Source organism: Ascaphus truei, unplaced genomic scaffold (assembly GCF_040206685.1).
Source record: "Ascaphus truei isolate aAscTru1 unplaced genomic scaffold, aAscTru1.hap1 HAP1_SCAFFOLD_519, whole genome shotgun sequence".
In the NCBI taxonomy this organism is placed as follows: Eukaryota; Metazoa; Chordata; class Amphibia; order Anura; family Ascaphidae; genus Ascaphus; species Ascaphus truei.
In genome coordinates, this window is record NW_027456850.1 from 115,510 (window position 1) to 139,210 (window position 23,701).

General features: G+C 51.2%; 1 protein-coding gene across 1 annotated transcript in view; it reads right to left on the reverse strand.

Annotated features, from left to right (window-relative positions):
• Positions 1–23,701, reverse strand: part of KCP (kielin cysteine rich BMP regulator) — a 275,686-nt gene that overhangs the window by 113,592 nt on the left and 138,393 nt on the right. The window contains exons 16-22 of the mRNA XM_075584275.1: positions 14,142–14,315; positions 11,448–11,530; positions 9,841–9,961; positions 9,386–9,468; positions 8,662–8,761; positions 3,724–3,812; positions 951–1,053 (exon numbers count right to left, since the gene is read on the reverse strand). Coding sequence (XP_075440390.1) covers positions 951–1,053; positions 3,724–3,812; positions 8,662–8,761; positions 9,386–9,468; positions 9,841–9,961; positions 11,448–11,530; positions 14,142–14,315 — 753 coding nt within the window. The remainder of the gene's footprint in view (positions 1–950; positions 1,054–3,723; positions 3,813–8,661; positions 8,762–9,385; positions 9,469–9,840; positions 9,962–11,447; positions 11,531–14,141; positions 14,316–23,701) is intronic.

A 23,701-nucleotide genomic window follows, 5' to 3' on the forward strand; every position in this document is an offset into this window, starting at 1 on the left:
CTGCGTTATAATGACGGGTACTCACCCTGGCACTGGGCTGTGTTATAATGCTGGGTACTCACCCTGGCACTGGGCTGTGTTATAATGACGGGTACTCACCCTGGCACTGGGCTGTGTTATAATGCTGGGTACTCACCCTGGCACTGGGCTGTGTTATAATGACGGGTACTCACCCTGGCACTGGGTTGTGTTATAATGCTGGGTACTCACCCTGGCACTGGGCTGTGTTATAATGCCGGGCACTCACCCTGGCACTGGGCTGTGTTATAATGACGGGTACTCACCCTGGCACTGGGCTGTGTTATAATGACGGGTACTCACCCTGGCACTGGGCTGTGTTATAATGACGGGTACTCACCCTGGCACTGGGCTGTGTTATAATGACGGGTACTCACCCTGGCACTGGGCTGCGTTATAATGACGGGTACTCACCCTGGCACTGGGCTGTGTTATAATGACGGGTACTCACCCTGGCACTGGGCTGTGTTATAATGACGGGTACTCACCCTGGCACTGGGCTGTGTTATAATGCTGGGTACTCACCCTGGCACTGGGCTGTGTTATAATGCTGGGTACTCACCCTGGCACTGGGCTGTGTTATAATGACGGGTACTCACCCTGGCACTGGGCTGTGTTATAATGCTGGGTACTCACCCTGGCACTGGGCTGTGTTTTAATGACGGGTACTCACCCTGGCACTGGGCTGTGTTATAATGCTGGGTACTCACCCTGGCACTGGGCTGTGTTATAATGACGGGTACTCACCCTGGCACTGGGCTGTGTTATAATGACGGGTACTCACCCTGGCACTGGGCTGTGTTATAATGACGGGTACTCACCCTGGCACTGGGCTGTGTTATAATGCTGGGTACTCACCCTGGCACTGGGCTGTGTTATAATGACGGGTACTCACCCTGGCACTGGGCTGTGTTATAATGACCGGTACTCACCCTGGCACTGGTGGCAGCAGGCCCCAGCAGTTCTGACTCTCAGCGCCCCGTGTTGGCACTGTGTGGGGGGACACTCCTCTATCTGACACTCCACATGCCCCAGCTGTGAGGAATGAGTAACAGAGCGTCAGTACTCTACCGAGGGATATTAACCCCTGGACTGCCACATGAATTTGGAATGCATCTCACAGTAATATGTGTCTGTATCTGCGTTTGCAGAGCAATGTGTATCTGCGTTTGCAGAGCAATGTGTATCTGCGTTTGTGCAGAGCAATGTGTATCTGCCTTTGTGCAGAGCAATGTGTATCTGCGTGTGTGCAGAGCAATGTGTATCTGTGTTTGCAGTGCAATGTGTATCTGCGTTTGCGGAGCAATGTGTATCTGCGTTTGCGGAGCAATGTGTATCTGCGTTTATGCAGAGCAATGTGTATCTACGTGGGTGCAGAGCAATGTGTATCTGCGTGCGTGCAGAGCAATGACGTGTGCAGAGAAAATGTATATCTGTGTGTGCAGAGCAATGCTTACCTATGTGTATGATGAGGATGATATATAGATATATACACACACACACACACACACACACACACACACACACACACACACTGGTGTGAAAAGAAAGTACACCCTCTTTGAATTCTATGGTTTTACATATCGGGACATAGTAACAATCATCTGTTCTTAGCAGGTCTTACAATTAGATAAATAGAACCTCAGATGAACAACAACACATGACCTATTACACCGTGTCATGATTTATTTAACAAAAATAAAGCCAAAATGGAAAAGCCATGTGTGAAAAACTAAGTACACCTTCTGATTCAATAACTTGTAGAACCACCTTTCGCAGCAATAACTTAAAGTAATAGTTTTCTGTATGACTTTATCAGTCTCCCACATCGTGGTGGAGGAATTTTGGCCCACTCTTCTTTACAACGTTGCTTCAGTTCATTGAGGTTTGTGGGCATTTGTTTATGCACAGCTCTCTTAAGGTCCAGCCACAGCATTTCAATCGGTTCAGGTCTGGACTTTGACTGGGCCATTGCAACACCTTGATTCTTTTCTTTTTCAGCCATTCTGTTGTAGATTTGCTGGTGTGCTTGGGATCATTGTCCTGTTGCATGACCCAATTTCGGCCAAGCTTTAGCTGTCGGACAGATGGCCTCACATTTGACACTAGAATACTTTGGTATACAAAGGAGTTCATGGTCGCCTCAATGACTGCAAGTTTCCCAGGTCCTGTGGCTGCAAAACAAGCCCAAATCATCACGCCTCCACCACTGTGCTTGACAGTTGGTATGAGGTGTTTGTGCTGATATGCTGTGTTTGGTTTTCGCCAAACGTGGCGCTGTGTATTATGGCCAAACATCTCCACTTTGGTCTCGTCTGTCCAAAGGACATTGTTCCAGAAGTCTTGTGGTTTGTTCAGATGCAACTTTGCAAACCTAAGCCGTGCTGCCATATTCTTTTTAGAGAGAAGAGGCTTTCTCCTGGCAACCCTTCCAAACAAACCATACTTGTTCAGTCTTTTTCTAATTGTACTGTCATGAACTTTAACATTTAACATGCTAACTGAGGCCTGTAGAGTCTGAGATGTAACTCTTGTTTTTTTTTGCAATTTCTCTAAGCATTGCACGGTCTGACCTTGGGGTAAATTTGCTGGGACATCCACTCCTGGGAAGATTGGCAACAGTCTTGAATGTTTTCCACTTTTGAATAATCTTTCTCCCTGTAGAATGATGGACTTTAAATTGTTGGGAAATGGCCTTATAACCCTTCCCAGATTGATGGGCAGCAACAATTGCTTCTCTAAGATCATTGCTGATGTCTTTCCTCCTTGGCATTGTGTTAACACACACCTGAATGCTACAGACCAGCAAACTGCTAAAACTTCGGCTTTTATAGAGGTGGTCACACTTGCTGATGATCAATTAATCAAGGGCATTGATTAGCAGCACCTGTCTGCTACTTAGCATCTTAATTCCTATGGAAGCAGTAAGGGTGTACTTAGTTTTTCACACATAGCTTCCCCATTTTGGCTTTATTCTTGTTAAATAAATCATGACACGGTGTAATATGTCATGTGTTGTTGTTCATCTGAGGTTGTATTTACCTAATTTTAAGACCTGCTAAGGAACAGATGATTATTATTATGTCCTGATATGTAAAACCATGGAATTCAAAGAGGGTGTACTTTCTTTTTCACACCACTGTATATATGTGCAGCACTCACAGTGCATGTGTATATAGATGGGATATATATGTGCCGCACTCACAGTGCATGTGTATAGATGTGATATATATGTGCCGCACTCACAGAGCTTGTGTATAGATGAGATATATATGTGCCGCACTCACAGAGCATGTGTATAGATGAGATATATACGTGCCGCACTCACAGAGCTTGTGTATAGATGAGATATATACGTGCCGCACTCACAGAGCTTGTGTATAGATGAGATATATATGTTCCGCACTCACAGAGCTTGTGTATAGATGAGATATATATGTGCCGCACTCACAGAGCATGTGTATAGATGAGATATATACGTGCCGCACTCACAGAGCATGTGTGTGTATATAGATGAGATATATATGTGCCGCACTCACAGAGCATGTGTATAAATGAGATATATACGTGCCGCACTCACAGAGCATGTGTATAGATGAGATATATACGTGCCGCACTCACAGAGCATGTGTATAGATGAGATATATATGTGCCGCACTCACAGAGCATGTGTACATAGATGAGATATATACGTGCCGCACTCACAGAGCATGTGCAGGTGACACATGGATCCTGTCCGTCTGTCCAGGTCTCTCCATCCGGAACTCGCCGACCCTCCACTTCTACCACACACTCTGTGGGGGGGAGAACACTCAGTCTGTGCTCTCCCACCAACAATACCCACTATCCCACTCCCAAATACTCTCCCCCCTACTTAATACCCACTATCCCACTACCAAATACTCTCCCCCCTACTCAATACCCACTATCCCGCTCTCAAATACTCTCCCACCAACAATACCCACTATCCCACTCCCAAATACTCTCCCCCCTACTCAATACCCACTATCCCACTACCAAATACTCTCCCCCCTACTCAATACCCACTATCCCACTCCCAGATACTCTCCCACCAACAATACCCACTATCCCGCTCACAAATACTCTCCCACCAACAATACCCACTACCCCACTCCCAAATACTCTCCCCCCCAACAATACCCACTATCCCACTCCAAAATACTCTCCCCCCTACTCAATACCCACTATCCCACTACCAAATACTCTCCCCCCTACTCAATACCCACTATCCCACTCCCAGATACTCTCCCACCAACAATACCCACTATCCCGCTCCCAAATACTCTCCCACCAACAATACCCACTATCCCGCTCCCAAATACTCTCCCACCAACAATACCCACTATCCCACTCCCAAATACTCTCCCACCAACAATACCCACTATCCCACTCCCAAATACTCTCCCACCAACAATACCCACTATCCCACTTCCAAATACTCTCCCACCAACAATACCCACTATCCCGCTCCCAGATACTCTCCCACCAACAATACCCACAATCCCGCTCCCAAATACTCTCCCCCTACTCAATACCCACTATCCCACTCCCAAATACTCTCCCCCCTACTCAATACCCACTATCCCGCTCCCAAATACTCTCCCACCAACAATACCCACTATCCCACTCCCAAATACTCTCCCACCAACAATACCCACTATCCCACTCCCAGATACTCTCCCACCAACAATACCCACTATCCCACTCCCAAATACTCTCCCCTCTGCTCAATACCCACAATCCCGCTCCCAAATACTCTCCCCCTACTCAATACCCACTATCCCACTCCCAAATACTCTCCCACCAACAATACCCACTATCCCACTCCCAAATACTCTCCCACCAACAATACCCACTATCCCACTCCCAAATACTCTCCCACCAACAATACCCACTATCCCACTTCCAAATACTCTCCCCTCTGCTCAATACCCACTATCCCGCTCCCAAATACTCTCCCCCTACTCAATACCCACTATCCCGCTCCCAGATACTCTCCCACCAACAATACCCACTATCCCACTCCCAAATACTCTCCCACCAACAATACCCACTATCCCACTCCCAGATACTCTCCCCCCTACTCTATACACGCTATCCCACTCCCAGATACTCCCACCAACAATATCCACTATCCCACTCCCAGATACTCTCCCACCAACAATACCCACTATCCCGCTCCCAAATACTCTCCCACCAACAATACCCACTATCTCACTCCCAGATACTCTCCCCCCTACTCTATACACACTATCCCACTCCCAGATACTCTCCCACCAACAATACCCACTATCCCACTCCTAGATACTCTCCCACCAACAATACCCACTATCCCACTCCCAGATACTCTCCTCCTGCACAATACCCACTATCCCGCTCCCAAATACTCTCCCACCAACAATACCCACTATCCGCTCCCAAATACTCTCCCCGTGCACAATACCCACTATCCCACTCCCAAATACTCTCCCCGTGCACAATACCCACTATCCCACTCCCAGATACTCTCCCCATGCACAGTACCCACTATCCCACTCCCAAATACTCTCCCCTCTGCTCAATACCCACTATCCCACTCCCAGATACTCTCCTCCTGCACAATGCACAATACCCACTATCCCACTCCCAAATACTCACCCACCAACAATACCCACTATCCCACTCCCAAATACTCTCCCCTCTGCTCAATACCCACTATCCCACTCCCAGATACTCTCCTCCTGCACAATGCACAATACCCACTATCCCACTCCCAAATACTCACCCACCAACAATACCCACTATCCCACTCCCAAATACTCTCCCCTCTGCTCAATACCCACTATCCCACTCCCAAATACTCTCCTCCTGCACAATGCACAATACCCACTATCCCACTCCCAAATACTCACCCACCAACAATACCCACTATCCCACTCCCAAATACTCACCCACCAACAATACCCACTATCCCACTCCCAAATACTCTCCCCTCTGCTCAATACCCACTATCCCACTCCCAGATACTCTCCTCCTGCACAATGCACAATACCCACTATCCCACTCCCAAATACTCACCCACCAACAATACCCACTATCCCACTCCCAAATACTCTCCCCTCTGCTCAATACCCACTATCCCACTCCCAAATACTCTCCTCCTGCACAATGCACAATACCCACTATCCCACTCCCAAATACTCACCCACCAACAATACCCACTATCCCACTCCCAAATACTCTCCCCTCTGCTCAATACCCACTATCCCACTCCCAAATACTCTCCCCTCTGCTCAATACCCACTATCCCACTCCCAGATACTCTCCTGCTGCACAATGCACAATACCCACTATCCCACTCCCAAATACTCTTCCCCCTACTCAATACCCACTATCCCACTCCCAAATACTCACCCACCAACAATACCCACTATCCCACTCCCAAATACTCTCCCACCAACAATACCCACTATCCCACTTCCAAATACTCTCCCACCAACAATACCCACTATCCCGCTCCCAGATACTCTCCCACCAACAATACCCACAATCCCGCTCCCAAATACTCTCCCCCTACTCAATACCCACTATCCCACTCCCAAATACTCTCCCCCCTACTCAATACCCACTATCCCGCTCCCAAATACTCTCCCACCAACAATACCCACTATCCCACTCCCAAATACTCTCCCACCAACAATACCCACTATCCCACTCCCAGATACTCTCCCACCAACAATACCCACTATCCCACTCCCAAATACTCTCCCCTCTGCTCAATACCCACAATCCCGCTCCCAAATACTCTCCCCCTACTCAATACCCACTATCCCGCTCCCAAATACTCTCCCCCTACTCAATACCCACTATCCCACTCCCAAATACTCTCCCACCAACAATACCCACTATCCCACTCCCAAATACTCTCCCACCAACAATACCCACTATCCCACTCCCAAATACTCTCCCACCAACAATACCCACTATTCCACTCCCAAATACTCTCCCACCAACAATACCCACTATCCCACTTCCAAATACTCTCCCCTCTGCTCAATACCCACTATCCCGCTCCCAAATACTCTCCCCCTACTCAATACCCACTATCCCGCTCCCAGATACTCTCCCACCAACAATACCCACTATCCCACTCCCAAATACTCTCCCACCAACAATACCCACTATCCCACTCCCAGATACTCTCCCCCCTACTCTATACACACTATCCCACTCCCAGATACTCCCACCAACAATATCCACTATCCCACTCCCAGATACTCTCCCACCAACAATACCCACTATCCCGCTCCCAAATACTCTCCCACCAACAATACCCACTATCTCACTCCCAGATACTCTCCCCCCTACTCTATACACACTATCCCACTCCCAGATACTCTCCCACCAACAATACCCACTATCCCACTCCTAGATACTCTCCCACCAACAATACCCACTATCCCACTCCCAGATACTCTCCTCCTGCACAATACCCACTATCCCGCTCCCAAATACTCTCCCACCAACAATACCCACTATCCGCTCCCAAATACTCTCCCCGTGCACAATACCCACTATCCCACTCCCAGATACTCTCCCCGTGCACAGTACCCACTATCCCACTCCCAAATACTCTCCCCTCTGCTCAATACCCACTATCCCACTCCCAGATACTCTCCTCCTGCACAATGCACAATACCCACTATCCCACTCCCAAATACTCAACCACCAACAATACCCACTATCCCACTCCCAAATACTCTCCCCTCTGCTCAATACCCACTATCCCACTCCCAGATACTCTCCTCCTGCACAATGCACAATACCCACTATCCCACTCCCAAATACTCACCCACCAACAATACCCACTATCCCACTCCCAAATACTCTCCCCTCTGCTCAATACCCACTATCCCACTCCCAAATACTCTCCTCCTGCACAATGCACAATACCCACTATCCCACTCCCAAATACTCACCCACCAACAATACCCACTATCCCACTCCCAAATACTCACCCACCAACAATACCCACTATCCCACTCCCAAATACTCTCCCCTCTGCTCAATACCCACTATCCCACTCCCAGATACTCTCCTCCTGCACAATGCACAATACCCACTATCCCACTCCCAAATACTCACCCACCAACAATACCCACTATCCCACTCCCAAATACTCTCCCCTCTGCTCAATACCCACTATCCCACTCCCAAATACTCTCCTCCTGCACAATGCACAATACCCACTATCCCACTCCCAAATACTCACCCACCAACAATACCCACTATCCCACTCCCAAATACTCACCCACCAACAATACCCACTATCCCACTCCCAAATACTCTCCCCTCTGCTCAATACCCACTATCCCACTCCCAAATACTCTCCCCTCTGCTCAATACCCACTATCCCACTCCCAGATACTCTCCTGCTGCACAATGCACAATACCCACTATCCCACTCCCAAATACTCTTCCCCCTACTCAATACCCACTATACTGCTAGCAAATACTCTCCCCGTGCACAGTACCCACTATCCCACTCCCAAATACTCCCCCCCCCCCAATACTAACAGCTTAGATAAGTTGGGTAAGGACGGCTGGGTGTATGGGATAATAAGGGATGGGGGTATTTCTCACCCTTACAGATGGGGCAGCAGGCCCCGGCGGGGCTGTGCTGTTCTGCTCTTGGGCAGCTCAGGGTGGGGCAGTGCCTGTGCACACATACCCACGTCAGGTCCTGGGAGGAGGGACACGTCACAAGGGGTTACAAACTAGTACGCACTTTGAAGCATCAGTCACCACAGCAACAAGACAGGTGACCTGTTACCCCGGCAACCAGACAGCTCGTTACCCCAGCAACCAGACCTAGCTTGTGTTACCCCAGCAACCAGACCTAGCTTGTGTTACCCCGGCAACCAGACACAGCTTCTGTTACCCCAGTAACCAGTCACAGCTTCTGTTACCCCGGTAACCAGGCACAGCTTCTGTTACCCTGGTAACCAGGCACAGCTTCTGTTACCCCGGTAACCAGGCACAGCTTCTGTTACCCCGGTAACCAGGCACAGCTTTTGTTACCCCGGTAACCAGGCACAGCTTCTGTTACCCCGGTAACCAGGCACAGCTTCTGTTACCCCGGTAACCAGGCACAGCTTCTGTTACCTCGGTAACCAGGCACAGCTTGTGTTACCCGGTAACCAGGCACAGCTTGTGTTACCCCGGTAACCAGGCACAGCTTGTGTTACCCCGGTAACCAGGCACAGCTTGTGTTACCCCGGTAACCAGGCACAGCTTGTGTTACCCCGGTAACCAGGCACAGCTCGTGTTACCCCGGCATCTCCACCAGTAGACCAGCTCTTGGTACCTTGCAGTTACAGGTGTAACAGGGGTCATCGGTGGCCTGGATTTCGCTGCCCACCAGGGAGTCCGTGCAGTTGCTCAGAGCCTCTGTGATTAGAGAAGGTCAGAGGTCAAGGGTCAGCGAGCAGACCTTTAAATCCCAATTGCCCACAATCCCCCAGGGCCTGGAGGTTTCCCTGGGGCTACAACTGGGGAAGGGCTTGGGAGCGAGGGACACAGAACATGGCCGAACAGTAACCAAACCGTGGGGCCCTGCGCTCCGTGTGCCAGAAAGAGGGACGCAATTAGAAAATAAGGTGGGTAGACTTCCAAAAACAGACCCCCTTAATCTTAAAGAAGAAGCAGCGACTGCAGCCGTGGTCACATCACACCTGGACCACCATTGTGACACAGGGAGGCTGCAGCGTGTTGAGATTCTGGGGTTACGCCCCCAGTGTTGGGGGGTGGGGTTACACTCACGGGCACAGCTGGCGCAGCACTGTCCGGGCGCGGGGGGCAGGATGTGGCTCCGGGGGCAGTCCAGGAGGCTGGGGCATTGCTTCCTGGTGCAGCGCCGGTACTGCCGGCCGTCGGGCAAACGCTGAGGATGAGACCGCGACACGTCACCAGAACATGTTCCCCAGAGCGCAGCGCCGTGCATAGGATCCCTGCCCGCAAGAGTTTACAATCTCCCCGCCGTGCGCGAGGCACAGGGAGGTACAGTGACTCCCACAAGGAGCGGACACCGGGGTACCCCAAAGCTTCTCAATCCCCCCTAAATGTACACGTGCAGGCCGCGGACACACACCCGATACGCGTGCAACGCGCACGGCACAGCTGCACACGCTAAGGACCATGTTTACTTCGCAGCGCTACGCCATAAGAACCCTCCGTGCTGGAGGTGAATGGGCTGGAAGGGGTCTTATGGCGCTGCTTAGTAAACATGGCCCTAATGTCCGCAGCACTGAGACGGACGGGCGCTGCACGGGCGGCGTGACCTCCGCCTTCCGGCCGAACTCAAATAAAACAGCAATACTACGCCCACTCGGTGTTTTGTCTTACACCCTGGTGTGCAGTCCTAGAGGTATATCCCCTGTCACTGTGTGCAGTCCTAGAGGTATATCCCCTGTCACTGTGTGCAGTCCTAGAGGTATATACACTGTCACGGTGTGCAGTCCTAGAGGTATATACACTGTCACGGTGTGCAGTCCTAGAGGTATATCCCCTGTCACTGTGTGTAGTCCTAGAGGTATATCCCCTGTCACTGTGCGCAGTCCTAGAGGTATATCCCCTGTCACTGTGCGCAGTCCTAGAGGTATATCCCCTGTCACTGTGTGCAGTCCTTAGAGGTATATCCCCTGTCACTGTGTGCAGTCCTAGAGGTATATCCCCTGTCACCGTGTGCAGTCCTAGAGGTATATCCCCTGTCACGGTGTGCAGTCCTAGAGGTATATCCCCTGTCACTGTGCGCAGTCCTAGAGGTATATACACTGTCACGGAGTGCAGTCCTAGAGGTATATACACTGTCACGGTGTGCAGTCCTAGAGGTATATCCAGGTATATCCCCAGTCACGGTGTGCAGTCCTAGAGGTATATAAACTGTCACGGTGTGCAGTCCTAGAGGTATGTCCCGTCACTGTGTGCAGTCCTAGAGGTCAATATACTGTCACTGTGTGCAGTCCTAGAGGTATGTCCCGTCACTGTGTGCAGTCCTAGAGGTCAATATACTGTCACTGTGTGCAGTCCTAGAGGTATGTCCCTTGTCACTGTGTGCAGTCCTAGATACATGTCCCCTGTCACTGTCCTAGAGGTGTGCAGTCCTAGAGGTATATTCCCTGTCACTGTCCTAGAGGTGTGCAGTCCTATAGGTATATTCCCTGTCACTGTCCCAGAGGTGTGCAATCCTAGAGGTATATTCCCTGTCACTGTCCTAGAGGTGTGCAGTCCTAGAGGTATATCCCCTGTCACTGTCCTCGAGGTGTGCAATCCTAGAGGTATATCCCCTGTTCCTGTCCTAGAGGTGTGCAGTCCTAGAGGTATGTCCCCTGTCACTGTCCTAGAGGTGTGCAGTCCCATCGCACACTCACCTCACAGCTGCAGATCTCACAGGGATCGTCGGACGGGTGATAACTCTCTCCAGGAATATAAACCTTATTATTGGCGATACAGTCTGCAAAACAGGAGAGGGGGGACACAGAAGCAAGGGGTGGGGGGGGGGGGTCAGACACAGATCCGGGGATAGGGAGGGTGACACGGACGGGGGACAGGGAGGGTGACACAGACACAGAGACAGGGGACAGGGAGGGTGACACAGAGACAGGGGACAGGGAGGGTGACACAGACAGGGGACGGGGAGGGTGACACAGAGACAGGGGACAGGGAGGGTGACACAGAGACAGGGGACAGGGAGAGTGACACAGAGACAGGGGATAGGGAGAGTGACACAGAGACAGGGGATAGGGAGAGTGACACAGAGACAGGGAGGGTAACACAGAGACGGGGAGAGTGACACAGGGGATAGGGAGAGTGACAGACAGGGGATAGGGAGAGTGACACAGAGACATGAGATAGGGAGGGTGACACAGGGACGGGGGATAGGGAGGGTGACACAGGGACGGGGGATAGGGAGGGTGACACAGACACATGAGATAGGGAGGGTGACACAGGGACGGGGGACAGGGAGCGTGACACAGAGACAGGGAAAAGAAAAAAGACAATGTCGGCGCCAAACAATGTAATAAATCAAACCATATAGTGAATAGTCCAAATCAAAGTCCTTGGATGACAGAGGTAAGTAGGCAATTGCAAACTCTCTCCAGGACGTGGCGTGATATATGAAAAACAAAAAGAAATAATTATAGTGCAGTATGCCAATATAAAGGGACATAAAAACATATAACACTGACAACATAAAACATATAAGACAGACTAACAACAACAACAACAGGCCAGACTAAAAATAATAAAAAAGCTATTTATTATCAACTAATGTTGGACTCTGGATGTGGCTGTCACACACCAATACGGGGGGGGGGGTAAAATCGTTACCCTACTCACAGAATTGTGGACAGTAAAAGGCAGCAGGACTGGAATCACTTTTGCGAATCCAAGATGGCGGCCGTGGTTTTCTCTCCGGCTTCCCCACGTGTGTCAGATGCTGTGTTAGAGCCTCCTGGACGTGGCGTCGCGCTCTCCTCTCCTGCCGGTCTCCTGTCCTTCCAATCCGGGCATGCAACTCCTCTCCCTTGCCTCCTAGCCGCACAGTGTGCTCGCCGGCTCCAGATGCAGTCAAATGCCTCTAAAAACGGTATCTTCCCAACGCGTTTCGTGCGCATGCGCGCACTTCTTCAAGGGATGTAAGTGCGCGCATGCGCACGAAACGCGTTGGGAAGATACCGTTTTTAGAGGCATTTGACTGCATCTGGAGCCGGCGAGCACACTGTGCGGCTAGGAGGCAAGGGAGAGGAGTTGCATGCCCGGATTGGAAGGACAGGAGACCGGCAGGAGAGGAGAGCGCGACGCCACGTCCAGGAGGCTCTAACACAGCATCTGACACACGTGGGGAAGCCGGAGAGAAAACCACGGCCGCCATCTTGGATTCGCAAAAGTGATTCCAGTCCTGCTGCCTTTTACTGTCCACAATTCTGTGAGTAGGGTAACGATTTTACCCCCCCCCCCCGGATTGGTGTGTGACAGCCACATCCAGAGTCCAACATTAGTTGATAATAAATAGCTTTTTTATTATTTTTAGTCTGGCCTGTTGTTGTTGTTGTTAGTCTGTCTTATATGTTTTATGTTGTCAGTGTTATATGTTTTTATGTCCCTTTATATTGGCATACTGCACTATAATTATTTCTTTTTGTTTTTCATATATCACGCCACGTCCTGGAGAGAGTTTGCAATTGCCTACCTACCTCTGTCATCCAAGGACTTTGATTTGGACTATTCACTATATGGTTTGATTTATTACATTGTTTGGCGCCGACATTGTCTTTTTTCTTTTCACTTGTGTTACTGACTGTACAGTCAGTTGTTGTCTGGCTGCCAATTTTTATTAATTGTCCCACAGGGGTTTATGTTCTTTAGCGCTATTTTGCACCGTCTTTTTGGTCACAGAGACAGGGAGCGTGACACAGAGACAGGGGATAGGGAGGGTGACACAGAGACGGAACAGGGAGGGTGACACAGAGACATGGGACGGGGAGAGTGACACAGAGACAGGGGACAGGGAGGGTGACACAGAGACAGGGAGGGTGACACAGAGACTGGGGATTGGGAGAGTGACACAGACAGGGGACAGGAAGAGTGACACAGAGACAGGGGACAGGAAGAGTGACACACAGACAGGGGATAGGGATGGTGACACGGGACAGGGAGGGTGACACAGAAACAGGGGATAGGGAGAGTCACAGAGACGGGATAGGGAGCGTGACAGACACGGGATAGGGAGGGTGACAGACAGGGGACAGGGAGGATGACAAAGAGACAGGGGATAGGGAGGGTGACACAGACAGGGGATAAGGAGGGCGACACAGGGGATAGGGAGGGTGACGCAGATAGGGGATAAGGAGGGTGACACGGGATAGGGAGGGTGACGCAGAGACGGGGGATACGGAGGGTGACACAGGGGATAGGGAGGGTGACGCAGAGACGGGATAAGGAGAGTGACACAGAGACGGGACAGGGAGGGTGACACAGGGGATAGGGAGGGTGACACAGGGGACTGGGGACAGGGAGGGTGACAGAAACGTGGGGGTGACACAGGGGACAGGGGGCATTACCTGCACACAGTGGGCAGCACTCCCCGGGCACGGTGACTTGGTTGGCGCAGGAGGTGACACATTGCAGCTCGGAGCATGTGGTGACACCGTCCGCACACATACATGACATGCAGCGTGACGAGGGCGACAGCCAGTAACTGCTGTCCTTATACTCCCGCCCGTTATATACACAACCTGGCGAATACAGGGAGAGGTCAGTGTCATCTGCGATCACCCCCGTGCCACACGGGCACCACCGCTATCCTGGCGAGAACCGAGACACAACGTGCAGAAAACAGCACCTGATTCATAAACACCAAGAGGGCGCGCTCTGAGAAATCTGGTGCGGTTTCCTCAGGTTTTATCCCAGGGCCATTGAATATATGAACAGAACACACCGCGCTCACAAGATATAGTTACAATTAATTACATTCAGTGGGTGCAACCTATGTACTTAGAACAGTAACGTTAGACATATAAATGAAAAACTGACATAGTCGCTGATCATTCAAAGAAAGTACGTTTTGGTGCACTCCAATGGTCATTTTTGTCATTTTCTAGAGAATACACAAAAGTGAACAAAATCAGTGCATAGGTGATAGTGGATAAAATAAAACCATTAAAATGACACGTGGTGCTCACAATCAGAAATATCTGACCGCTATAACCTTATTGCAATAGTCATATCAATACCCACAGCAAAAAATGCAATGTACCAAATAACGGCCAAGCAGACATGCGTATTATGTGCAATGTGGTGATTTGTCGGTGAGCGATTGCAATGAGCTGTGTCTAGATTGTGTTCTCCTCGTATAGCTAGGCTGCCATATAAAAGTTGTTTTCTACAAACAACGCAGCTCTAACATCACTGCCAACTTTTAGCACTAAACTCACTGATCTAATCACCGTGAGTGTGGCAAGATGTGCAGAACGCACTGCTAATCACCGTGAGTGTGGCAAGATGTGCAGAACGCACTGCTAATCACCGTGAGTGTGGCAAGATGTGCAGAACGCACTGCTAATCACCGTGAGTGTGGCAAGATGTGCAGAACGCACTGCTAATCACCGTGAGTGTGGCAAGATGTGCAGAACGCACTGCTAATCACCGTGAGTGTGGCAAGATGTGCAGAACGCACTGCTAATCACCGTGAGTGTGGCAAGATGTGCAGAACGCACTGCTAATCACTGTGAGTGCGGCAACATGTGCAGAACGCACTGCTAATCACCGTGAGTGTGGCAACATGTGCAGAACGCACTGCTAATCACCGTGAGTGTGGCAAGATGTGCAGAACGCACTGCTAATCACCGTGAGTGTGGCAAGATGTGCAGAACGCACTGCTAATCACCGTGAGTGTGGCAAGATGTGCAGAACGCACTGCTAATCACCGTGAGTGTGGCAACATGTGCAGAATGCACTGCTAATCACCGTGAGTGTGGCAAGATGTGCAGAACGCACTGCTAATCACCGTGAGTGTGGCAAGATGTGCAGAACGCACTGCTAATCACTGTGAGTGCGGCAACATGTGCAGAACGCACTGCTAATCACCGTGAGTGTGGCAACATGTGCAGAACGCACTGCTAATTACCGTGAGTGTGGCAAGATGTGCAGAACGCACTGCTAATCACCGTGAGTGAGGCAAGATGTGCAGAACGCACTGCTAATCACAGTGAGTGTGGCAATATGTGCAGAACGCACTGCTAATCACCGTGAGTGTGGCAACATGTGCAGAACGCACTGCTAATCACCGTGAGTGTGGCAACATGTGCAGAACGCACTGCTAATCACCGTGAGTGTGGCAAGATGTGCAGAACGCACTGCTAATCACAGTGAGTGTGGCAACATGTGCAGAACGCACTGCTAATCACCGTGAGTGCGGCAAGATGTGCAGAACGCACTGCTAATCACCGTGAGTGTGGCAAGATGTGCAGAACGCACTGCTAATCACCGTGAGTGTGGCAAGATGTGCAGAACGCACTGCTAATCACCGTGAGTGTGGCAACATGTGCAGAACGCACTGCTAATCACCGTGAGTCTGGCAACATGTGCAGAACGCACTGCTAATCACCGTGAGTGTGGCAAGATGTGCAGAACGCACTGCTAATCACCGTGAGTGTGGCAAGATGTGCAGAACGCACTGCTAATCACCGTGAGTGTGGCAAGATGTGCAGAACGCACTGCTAATCACCGTGAGTGTGGCAAGATGTGCAGAACGCACTGCTAATCACCGTGAGTGTGGCAAGATGTGCAGAACGCATTGCTAATCACCGTGAGTGAGGCAAGATGTGCAGAACGCACTGCTAATCACCGTGAGTGTGGCAAGATGTGCAGAACGCACTGCTAATCACCGTGAGTGTGGCAAGATGTGCAGAACGCACTGCTAATCACCGTGAGTGTGGCAACATGTGCAGAACGCACTGCTAATCACCGTGAGTGTGGCAACATGTGCAGAACGCACTGCTAATCACCGTGAGTCTGGCAACATGTGCAGAACGCACTGCTAATCACCGTGAGTGCGGCAACATGTGCAGAACGCACTGCTAATCACGTGAGTGTGGCAAGATGTGCAGAACGCACTGCTAATCACCGTGAGTGTGGCAACATGTGCAGAACGCACTGCTAATCACCGTGAGTGTGGCAAGATGTGCAGAACGCACTGCTAATCACAGTGAGTGAGGCAAGATGTGCAGAACGCACTGCTAATCACTGTGAGTGTGGCAACATGTGCAGAACGCTCTGCTAATCACCGTGAGTGTGGCAAGATGTGCAGAACGCACTGCTAATCACCGTGAGTGTGGCAACATGTGCAGAACGCACTGCTAATCACCGTGAGTGTGGCAAGATGTGCAGAACGCACTGCTAATCACAGTGAGTGAGGCAAGATGTGCTGCTAATACCGTGAGTGTGGCAAGATGTGCAGAACGCACTGCTAATCACCGTGAGTGTGGCAAGATGTGCAGAACGCACTGCTAATCACCGTGAGTGTGGCAACATGTGCAGAACGCACTGCTAATCACCGTGAGTGAGGCAAGATGTGCAGAACGCACTGCTAATCACCGTGAGTGTGGCAACATGTGCAGAACGCACTGCTAATCACCGTGAGTGTGGCAACATGTGCAGAACGCTCTGCTAATCACCGTGAGTGTGGCAACATGTGCAGAACGCACTGCTAATCACCGTGAGTGTGGTAACATGTGCAGAACGCTCTGCTAATCACCGTGAGTGTGGCAACATGTGCAGAACGCACTGCTAATCACCGTGAGTGTGGCAACATGTGCAGAACGCACTGCTAATCACCGTGAGTGTGGCAACATGTGCAGAACGCACTGCTAATCACCGTGAGTGTGGCAAGATGTGCAGAACGCACTGCTAATCACCGTGAGTGTGGCAACATGTGCAGAACGCACTGCTAATCACCGTGAGTGTGGCAAGATGTGCAGAACGCACTGGTAATCACCGCGAGTGTGGCAACATGTGCAGAACGCTCTGCTAATCACCGTGAGTGTGGCAACATGTGCAGAAAGCTCTGCTAATCACCGTGAGTGTGGCAAGATGTGCAGAACGCACTGCTAATCACCGTGAGTGTGGCAACATGTGCAGAACGCACTGCTAATCACCGTGAGTGCGGCAAGATGTGCAGAACGCACTGCTAATCACCGTGAGTGCGGCAAGATGTGCAGAACGCACTGCTAATCACCGTGAGTGTGGCAAGATGTGCAGAACGCACTGCTAATCACCGTGAGTGTGGCAAGATGTGCAGAACGCACTGCTAATCACCGTGAGTGTGGCAAGATGTGCAGAACCCACTGCTAATCACCGTGAGTGTGGCAAAATGTGCAGAACGCACTGCTAATCACCGTGAGTGTGGCAACATGTGCAGAACGCACTGCTAATCACCGTGAGTGAGGCAACATGTGCAGAACGCACTGCTAATCACTGTGAGTGTGGCAACATGTGCAGAACGCACTGCTAATCACCGTGAGTGCGGCAAGATGTGCAGAACCCACTGCTAATCACCGTGAGTGTGGCAAAATGTGCAGAACCCACTGCTAATCACCGTGAGTGTCGCAAGATGTGCAGAACCCACTGCTAATCACCGTGAGTGTGGCAAAATGTGCAGAACGCACTGCTAATCACAGTGAGTGTGGCAAGATGTGCAGAACGCACTGCTAATCACCGTGAGTGTGGCAACATGTGCAGAACGCACTGCTAATCACCGTGAGTGCGGCAAGATGTGCAGAACGCACTGCTAATCACCGTGAGTGCGGCAAGATGTGCAGAACGCACTGCTAATCACCGTGAGTGCGGCAAGATGTGCAGAACGCACTGCTAATCACCGTGAGTGCGGCAAGATGTGCAGAACGCACTGCTAATCACCGTGAGTGCGGCAAGATGTGCAGAACGCACTGCTAATCACCGTGAGTGTGACAACATGTGCAGAACGCACTGCTAATCACCGTGAGTGTGGCAACATGTGCAGAACGCACTGCTAATCACCGTGAGTGTGGCAACATGTGCAGAACGCACTGCTAATCACCGTGAGTGTGGCAACATGTGCAGAACGCACTGCTAATCACCGTGAGTGTGGCAAGATGTGCAGAACGCACTGGTAATCACCGCGAGTGTGGCAACATGTGCAGAACGCTCTGCTAATCACCGTGAGTGTGGCAACATGTGCAGAAAGCTCTGCTAATCACCGTGAGTGTGGCAAGATGTGCAGAACGCACTGCTAATCACCGTGAGTGTGGCAACATGTGCAGAACGCACTGCTAATCACCGTGAGTGCGGCAAGATGTGCAGAACGCACTGCTAATCACCGTGAGTGCGGCAAGATGTGCAGAACGCACTGCTAATCACCGTGAGTGTGGCAAGATGTGCAGAACGCACTGCTAATCACCGTGAGTGTGGCAAGATGTGCAGAACGCACTGCTAATCACCGTGAGTGTGGCAAGATGTGCAGAACCCACTGCTAATCACCGTGAGTGTGGCAAAATGTGCAGAACGCACTGCTAATCACCGTGAGTGTGGCAACATGTGCAGAACGCACTGCTAATCACCGTGAGTGAGGCAACATGTGCAGAACGCACTGCTAATCACTGTGAGTGTGGCAACATGTGCAGAACGCACTGCTAATCACCGTGAGTGCGGCAAGATGTGCAGAACCCACTGCTAATCACCGTGAGTGTGGCAAAATGTGCAGAACCCACTGCTAATCACCGTGAGTGTCGCAAGATGTGCAGAACCCACTGCTAATCACCGTGAGTGTGGCAAAATGTGCAGAACGCACTGCTAATCACAGTGAGTGTGGCAAGATGTGCAGAACGCACTGCTAATCACCGTGAGTGTGGCAACATGTGCAGAACGCACTGCTAATCACCGTGAGTGCGGCAAGATGTGCAGAACGCACTGCTAATCACCGTGAGTGCGGCAAGATGTGCAGAACGCACTGCTAATCACCGTGAGTGCGGCAAGATGTGCAGAACGCACTGCTAATCACCGTGAGTGCGGCAAGATGTGCAGAACGCACTGCTAATCACCGTGAGTGCGGCAAGATGTGCAGAACGCACTGCTAATCACCGTGAGTGTGGCAACATGTGCAGAACGCACTGCTAATCACCGTGAGTGTGGCAAGATGTGCAGAACGCACTGCTAATCACCGTGAGTGCGGCAAGATGTGCAGAACGCACTGCTAATCACCGTGAGTGCGGCAAGATGTGCAGAACGCACTGCTAATCACCGTGAGTGTGGCAAGATGTGCAGAACGCACTGCTAATCACCGTGAGTGAGGCAAGATGTGCAGAACGCACTGCTAATCACCGTGAGTGTGGCAACATGTGCAGAACGCACTGCTAATCACCGTGAGTGAGGCAAGATGTGCAGAACGCACTGCTAATCACCGTGAGTGTGGCAACATGTGCAGAACGCACTGCTAATCACCGTGAGTGTGGCAACATGTGCAGAACGCACTGCTAATCACCGTGAGTGTGGCAACATGTGCAGAACGCACTGCTAATCACCGTGAGTGTGGCAACATGTGCAGAACGCACTGCTAATCACCGTGAGTGTGGCAACATGTGCAGAACGCACTGCTAATCACCGTGAGTTAGGCAAGATGTGCAGAACGCACTGCTAAACACCGTGAGTGTGGCAAGATGTGCAGAACGCACTGCTAATCACCGTGAGTGTGGCAACATGTGCAGAACGCACTGCTAATCACCGTGAGTGCGGCAAGATGTGCAGAACGCACTGCTAATCACCGTGAGTGTGGCAAGATGTGCAGAACGCACTGCTAATCACCGTGAGTGTGGCAAGATGTGCAGAACGCACTGCTAATCACCGTGAGTGCGGCAAGATGTGCAGAACGCACTGCTAATCACCGTGAGTGCGGCAAGATGTGCAGAACGCACTGCTAATCACCGTGAGTGTGACAAGATGTGCAGAACGCACTGCTAATCACCGTGAGTGTGGCAACATGTGCAGAACGCACTGCTAATCACCGTGAGTGCGGCAAGATGTGCAGAACGCACTGCTAATCACCGTGAGTGCGGCAAGATGTGCAGAACGCACTGCTAATCACCGTGAGTGCGGCAAGATGTGCAGAACGCACTGCTAATCACCGTGAGTGCGGCAAGATGTGCAGAACGCACTGCTAATCACCGTGAGTGCGGCAAGATGTGCAGAACGCACTGCTAATCACCGTGAGTGTGGCAACATGTGCAGAACGCACTGCTAATCACCGTGAGTGTGGCAACATGTGCAGAACGCACTGCTAATCACCGTGAGTGTGGCAAGATGTGCAGAACGCACTGCTAATCACCGTGAGTGTGGCAACATGTGCAGAACGCACTGCTAATCACCGTGAGTGTGGCAAGATGTGCAGAACGCACTGGTAATCACCGCGAGTGTGGCAACATGTGCAGAACGCTCTGCTAATCACCGTGAGTGTGGCAACATGTGCAGAAAGCTCTGCTAATCACCGTGAGTGTGGCAAGATGTGCAGAACGCACTGCTAATCACCGTGAGTGTGGCAACATGTGCAGAACGCACTGCTAATCACCGTGAGTGCGGCAAGATGTGCAGAACGCACTGCTAATCACCGTGAGTGCGGCAAGATGTGCAGAACGCACTGCTAATCACCGTGAGTGTGGCAAGATGTGCAGAACGCACTGCTAATCACCGTGAGTGTGGCAAGATGTGCAGAACGCACTGCTAATCACCGTGAGTGTGGCAAGATGTGCAGAACCCACTGCTAATCACCGTGAGTGTGGCAAAATGTGCAGAACGCACTGCTAATCACCGTGAGTGTGGCAACATGTGCAGAACGCACTGCTAATCACCGTGAGTGAGGCAACATGTGCAGAACGCACTGCTAATCACTGTGAGTGTGGCAACATGTGCAGAACGCACTGCTAATCACCGTGAGTGCGGCAAGATGTGCAGAACCCACTGCTAATCACCGTGAGTGTGGCAAAATGTGCAGAACCCACTGCTAATCACCGTGAGTGTCGCAAGATGTGCAGAACCCACTGCTAATCACCGTGAGTGTGGCAAAATGTGCAGAACGCACTGCTAATCACAGTGAGTGTGGCAAGATGTGCAGAACGCACTGCTAATCACCGTGAGTGTGGCAACATGTGCAGAACGCACTGCTAATCACCGTGAGTGCGGCAAGATGTGCAGAACGCACTGCTAATCACCGTGAGTGCGGCAAGATGTGCAGAACGCACTGCTAATCACCGTGAGTGCGGCAAGATGTGCAGAACGCACTGCTAATCACCGTGAGTGCGGCAAGATGTGCAGAACGCACTGCTAATCACCGTGAGTGCGGCAAGATGTGCAGAACGCACTGCTAATCACCGTGAGTGTGGCAACATGTGCAGAACGCACTGCTAATCACCGTGAGTGTGGCAAGATGTGCAGAACGCACTGCTAATCACCGTGAGTGCGGCAAGATGTGCAGAACGCACTGCTAATCACCGTGAGTGCGGCAAGATGTGCAGAACGCACTGCTAATCACCGTGAGTGTGGCAAGATGTGCAGAACGCACTGCTAATCACCGTGAGTGAGGCAAGATGTGCAGAACGCACTGCTAATCACCGTGAGTGTGGCAACATGTGCAGAACGCACTGCTAATCACCGTGAGTGAGGCAAGATGTGCAGAACGCACTGCTAATCACCGTGAGTGTGGCAACATGTGCAGAACGCACTGCTAATCACCGTGAGTGTGGCAACATGTGCAGAACGCACTGCTAATCACCGTGAGTGTGGCAACATGTGCAGAACGCACTGCTAATCACCGTGAGTGTGGCAACATGTGCAGAACGCACTGCTAATCACCGTGAGTGTGGCAACATGTGCAGAACGCACTGCTAATCACCGTGAGTTAGGCAAGATGTGCAGAACGCACTGCTAAACACCGTGAGTGTGGCAAGATGTGCAGAACGCACTGCTAATCACCGTGAGTGTGGCAACATGTGCAGAACGCACTGCTAATCACCGTGAGTGCGGCAAGATGTGCAGAACGCACTGCTAATCACCGTGAGTGTGGCAAGATGTGCAGAACGCACTGCTAATCACCGTGAGTGTGGCAAGATGTGCAGAACGCACTGCTAATCACCGTGAGTGAGGCAAGATGTGCAGAACGCACTGCTAATCACCGTGAGTGAGGCAAGATGTGCAGAACGCACTGCTAATCACCGTGAGTGTGGCAAGATGTGCAGAACGCACTGCTAATCACCGTGAGTGAGGCAAGATGTGCAGAACGCACTGCTAATCACCGTGAGTGAGGCAAGATGTGCAGAACGCACTGCTAATCACCGTGAGTGTGGCAAGATGTGCAGAACGCACTGCTAATCACCGTGAGTGAGGCAAGATGTGCAGAACGCACTGCTAATCACCGTGAGTGTGGCAAGATGTGCAGAACGCACTGCTAATCACCGTGAGTGAGGCAAGATGTGCAGAACGCACTGCTAATCACCGTGAGTGTGGCAAGATGTGCACAACGCACTGCTAATCACCGTGAGTGTGGCAAGATGTGCAGAACGCACTGCTAATCACCGTGAGTGAGGCAAGATGTGCAGAACGCACTGCTAATCACTGTGAGTGAGGCAAGATGTGCAGAACGCACTGCTAATCACTGTGAGTGTGGCAAGATGTGCAGAACGCACTGCTAATCACCGTGAGTGTGGCAAGATGTGCAGAACGCACTGCTAATCACCGTGAGTGTGGCAACATGTGCAGAACGCACTGCTAATCACCGTGAGTGTGGCAAGATGTGCAGAACGCACTGCTAATCACCGTGAGTGCGGCAAGATGTGCAGAACGCACTGCTAATCACCGTGAGTGCGGCAAGATGTGCAGAACGCACTGCTAATCACCGTGAGTGTGGCAAGATGTGCAGAACGCACTGCTAATCACCGTGAGTGTGGCAACATGTGCAGAACGCACTGCTAATCACCGTGAGTGTGGCAAGATGTGCAGAACGCACTGCTAATCACCGTGAGTGTGGCAAGATGTGCAGAACGCACTGCTAATCACCGTGAGTGCGGCAAGATGTGCAGAGCGCACTGCTAATCACCGTGAG